Source organism: Benincasa hispida, chromosome 10 (genome assembly GCF_027475165.1).
Source record: "Benincasa hispida cultivar pf3 chromosome 10, pf3_genome.v1.1, whole genome shotgun sequence".
NCBI lineage: Eukaryota > Viridiplantae > Streptophyta > Magnoliopsida > Cucurbitales > Cucurbitaceae > Benincasa > Benincasa hispida.
In genome coordinates, this window is record NC_143487.1 from 15293625 (window position 1) to 15298796 (window position 5172).

General features: G+C 34.0%; 1 protein-coding gene across 1 annotated transcript; it reads right to left on the reverse strand.

Moving 5' to 3' along the window:
- Positions 1-490: 490 nt before the first annotated feature.
- Positions 491-4101, reverse strand: LOC120088671 (uncharacterized). Its single transcript, XM_039046088.2, has 3 exons — positions 3870-4101; positions 2040-3678; positions 491-1062 (listed from the first exon to the last, which is right to left on the reverse strand). The coding sequence occupies exons 2-3, from the start codon at positions 3509-3511 to the stop codon at positions 837-839; spliced, it is 1698 nt and encodes a 565-aa protein (XP_038902016.1). The 5' UTR covers positions 3512-3678; positions 3870-4101; the 3' UTR covers positions 491-836.
- Positions 4102-5172: the final 1071 nt, after the last annotated feature.

Consider the following 5172-nt stretch of genomic DNA (forward strand, 5'->3'; position numbering starts at 1 on the left):
CCATAACATTAAATTTTAATTGATATATTGATATTTTAATCGATATTTTTATTATATTGTAGAAAAATTCACAAAATATAATAATTAAGCAACAAAATATCACTAATGTAAATATAAATTATCGATCTTTTCATAAAATATTAAGACGTCAATATTTTCATCAACATCAACATTTTAAGATGTTAGTGTTGGCTCCGATTGAAGCAGGGAATCCCCTATTAAACCGGGGACGGAGAGGAACCCTCCCTACTCCGCCCAACTCCATTGTCAACCTTAATTGATGTTGAGTTTTTAAAAATTATAAATGTTTATAAATGTATTTATTCATTATTTTCTTATATATATATATTTTTTAGAAATATATGTCGAAATCAAAATTTTATTAATATTTCCTTTAAATTCGATATTGTCGTTGAACTCTACATTTTAACCATTATAACCCAAATGTGGAAAATAAAATACAAAAGAGAGGGAAAAAAAAACACGTAAATTTATATATTCATTATCTCATTATTTTCCTTTTTTTTTTTTTTTCTATTCATAAATTAACAATTTTGTAAAAAGAAGATTAAAAAAAAATAACAATTACAATTTGCCATCTGAAAATGGCGCCCACAGAGGGTAAGAATATACTTAAAGAGAGAGAGAAAAGAAAGAGGAAGCTTACAGTTCCAAGAGAGGCCATTGGAATTAGGATGAATATTCCCACACGTGCCAAACAAAAATCCCGTCATTCATCATCAGCCACGACGCCCGCCATTGCACTCCAATTGCCAAACTTGGCATTTTTATCTTTTCCGTTTATTTATTTATCTTTTTTTTTTCGGGGAGGGATTTTAAAAATTTTCTAAACACGTTTCGTCAGCACCACTGCTCCAGAGAAAATTGGCATATTTAGCAGCGTAAAATGGGTTACCAGACTCCGCAGAAATGGCTTCCAGAAATGACTCCTCGGCTGCCCACAAATCCTTTCTGACTTTCCACAAGAAAGTCGCGTATTTGTTAAACGCATCTGCATCCGCCGGTTTCACTGCCACTGCCTTCTTGAAGTATTCCTCCGCTCTGTTGATTTTTATTACACGTTAATAATTAATAGTAATGCCGCACATCCATAATATGAATAATTGGTTTTGTTTAAATTCACGCCATTTTCTATTCATATTAATTTTTTAATTACTAAATTTAAGATTCATTAAAAATGCATAACTAAAATTAAATAGTTCTAAAACTATATACGAAAATGACAAGTTAATAAAAAAAACTTTTTTCCCCTTGCTTTCTGACTTGTAGCAATGTAAATTTTCATCAATTAGTTTATATACCTGCACCGATTGGTTAATTATTTGGTTTTTTTATTTTTGAAAACTAAATTTAACATGCAGACATGCATAAGAAGAATTTACCGAGACAAATATTAAAAACTAAAAAATAGGAAAAAAAAGAAGAATTGATTAGGAGTTTAAGGCCCGATTAAAATTAATTATAAAATAGTTAAAATAGCTTCAAAATGTACTTGAAGGACATATTTGAGAGTAATAATAAAATTATTAAAATCATTTTTGCCATTATATATAACCAAACATGACAAAAATGCACTTAATTGTTAACCATTTATTATTATTATATATAAAATCGAACCCAAATATGCACTTAATTGATAAACAATAATATTTCTGGAACCCAACCCTTAATTGATTATTTTAGAATTCTATTGTTAAAATTGTTTGGGGATTTTGAATTCTAAAATTGAACCCAAACATGAACTTAATTGATAAATATTGATTTGAATGTGACAAAAGTGATTTTAATAATTTAAAAATCAATAAAAAACATGCATTTAGTATTTATTTAAATCTAAATGGGGAAAACTATAATAATAGTAATAATAATAGTAATAATAATAATAATAATAATAAAAGAGACTAAATTAAAAAACAACCTAACCTACCTAAATTTGTAAGTTTGGAGCTGAAAGTGTTTTCTACATATATATATATATATATTTCCAGATAGATAAGAAGGGAATTTAGAATTTTCACCTGTCGTAATCATGGGCCACGAGGCAGAGAAATTGAGCGTAATTGGTAAGGAGAAGTGGATTATTAGGGTCTTGGGATAATCCCGTTTGGTAAAGAAGCTCTGTTCTGAAATACTCCGTGTAGTTATCCGATTCAATATTTGCCATCACCGGCGAAACGAATCTCCTTATCGCGTCTTCATCGATTGCTTCGTTTCTCATTTCCGATTGCATTTGCAAAGCTTCTTTGAGAATTGAATTCCACAGAGAAAGCTCTTCTTCTCTGATGATTTCCCCTGATATCGACGATTCTTCTTCTGCTGAAGTTCCAATTGAGGATAATTGTGAAGTCCCGTCTGGCATGACGGTGGGATAATTGTTTGAACGATTGAATTCATCGCCGTCTGTTCCACTGGCAATCGGTCGGACCTTTCCGCCGCCGCCTCCATTACCGCCGATGGAATTTGTTTTCCCAGACACTGAAAACGTCTTGATTGCAGAAGAATCGAATCTCTGTGGCTTTTGGTTCTGGATTTGAACTGATTCCTCAACCGTCTGAGTTAGAGAAGGAGAAGGCGAGGAAGAAGCAGCAATGGCGGAGTTGTTTCCCATGGAATACACTGTGAAATTCGCTAAGAGAATCATCACATACACCATAAGAGTTGGAGTGTGTGAGAAAACTTGCTGGAATAACCATACAAACGAAGCGTGCATTTCCTTTTCAACTCGATTCAGAATGCTTTGTAAATCTTCGTAAAAGAGAATCTCTCTCAATTTTAAGGAATAGCTATGAAGCTCTCTAATCATGAAAACCATGGAGGAGAATGCCTTCTTAACTGAACAATAAGCGGATTCTCTTGCTTCTCTGATTCCGTCGTGCCATTGCATTTTCCTCTTCAAAATTCGAAGAGATAACGGAAGGTCAACACTATTTGCTTTCCGCTCTATATCGTCTGGCATTATCTCGGTTTCTTGTGTCCATTCCGGAGGTTCTTGGTAGAATTCTGGCCATGGAGATTCTGTTGAAACGAGTTGAGGCGGTGTGATTTGGATCTGGTTTTGTACAGAACATTCAACAGTATTGAATTCACGATCAACACTGGAATCGGAAACGGAATCCGAACTCTCGGCGTTGAAATGGCTGGTGTTTTCTCCGGAAATTTGAAACCTAAGCGCCAAATCCTGAATCTGCTTGGAGAATTCTTCATCTGAGAAACCGTCCTCCAGATTAGCACTACACGCTCTTCTGATCGTCCGAATTCTTGGCTTATAATCGCAGCAAGAGCGAGACCTTTGAAACTTCGCGAGCTGGATTCCGAATAGACCTGTTCGACCAAGCGTATAAACACACCGCCCGCCTCCATCGTCACGGTTTCGCCGCGTCGTCGACGAAGGAGATGAAACTATGGAAGCTAGGGTTTGCGAATAACAAGAAGAATGATGAACAATAGGCTGCGACCATTGTAAACACGTCGTAGCAACTTTCACTCCCATTTCGATTTCCAATTACGAACAAATACAACCAAACGTTCATAAAATGAATTCAAATCATCATCTGCATACAAAATCAACAAAACAGAGAGATTCTTCCGTGAAATCTCTCAAACCAAGCGAAAACACCGATTACAACTATATCGAACTCGCAGAATCTTCAACTTTACCTGAAACAACAAAAATCCAAAAGATCAGTACAAATTCAACTGAAAGATACTGCCTCCCCCAAATCGAAATATCTTCCAATAAAATCGAAAGGAAAAAAAAAAAACACATACACGACTACTCATTTATCTATAAAACCGATCGATTACTCAAGAAATTAGCAGAAAATCGTAGAAAGCTGAAATGAACGAACCAAAACAAAACAGCAGCGAAGATTTCCGGCGGATAATCTCGAAAGAATCAGGGCCGTAGCTTCTTCAACCTTTATCAGTTACGAAGAGGCGTCCGCAGAGATATCTTTATATATGAATGAACTCTATTATGCACTTTTTAAAATTGAAAAATTGGAAAAAACATAAAATAAAAAATAAAAAAATAAAAAAATCTCACGCTAGAAGCCGAGTAAAGAAGTTGACATCAGGATCACGCGGTGTGAATAGAGGGACTTTTAACGGTGGAGAGAGGGACGGGTAGTATCGGTAACCGGTCAGTTTCTACTGGAAAAAGGGCGTAATGAGAGGTTGGCTTATAAAATGTGGGCCCGTGTCTTTAGCCACTTTGAAAGGGTTCCAAGAAATGGCCTTACCATCACTATTTTTGTCAGCCCAAAGCGGCTAGTTTCACGGGTGATCTGGATCTGATGTGGCCGCTCCTAATGTGCCACGTGTGTCCTTCCATTAATATCGCCGGCCTGTAAAACCGTGACACCACCGACTTCTTTCTCGATTTCCTCACACGTGTCGGTCTATTATTATTTTCTCCTACTTTTTTTTTCTTTTTTGGGATTTTGTTTTCCAATCGAAACATTATCGCTCTATCGATTGCGATTTCTTGATTTCAAAATTAATTTCATGATTTATTGTCACATGTATTAAAAAAAATCTAGAACTCGAAAAACTCATCAAATCAAACCAATTAATACCATTTGAGTTCAGTTACTAATTCATTCAAGAGCTGTTTAGGACTGTATGACATCGGAAGTTTTGATATCTGGAGAATTCTGATGTCTGAAAATTCTGATCGAATACGAACAATCGAGTGTGTTCAAGCACCGGAAAGATATACGATACAGATACACGGAATAAAATGACGTTACGAAACACATTTCGAAAATTGGCCCACAAACAATTAAAATCGATGAGATAGAATAATAGATCTCCAAAAACTGAAATGATATAGGATGTGGTGATATATCATCTCATGTTGACTCCTAAACAGTCCCTTATATAAGCTAAACTTATTTAGTCAAATCAATCTTCAAAATCATTTAAAATAATTCAAATTAATTTAAACTTTTATCTTATGAATTTTTTTTAAATGATCTACTGTTTAGTGACTTCTAAAAATATTTTTTTTAGTATTTTAGAAAGAAACATTTTATAATATAAATTAAAATTTAATTGTTGATCTTAATTTGATATAGGAAGATAATTAAATAAATTTTTTACATATTATTTTACTTATTTTTATAACAAGATTTTAAACAAGTGATCTGA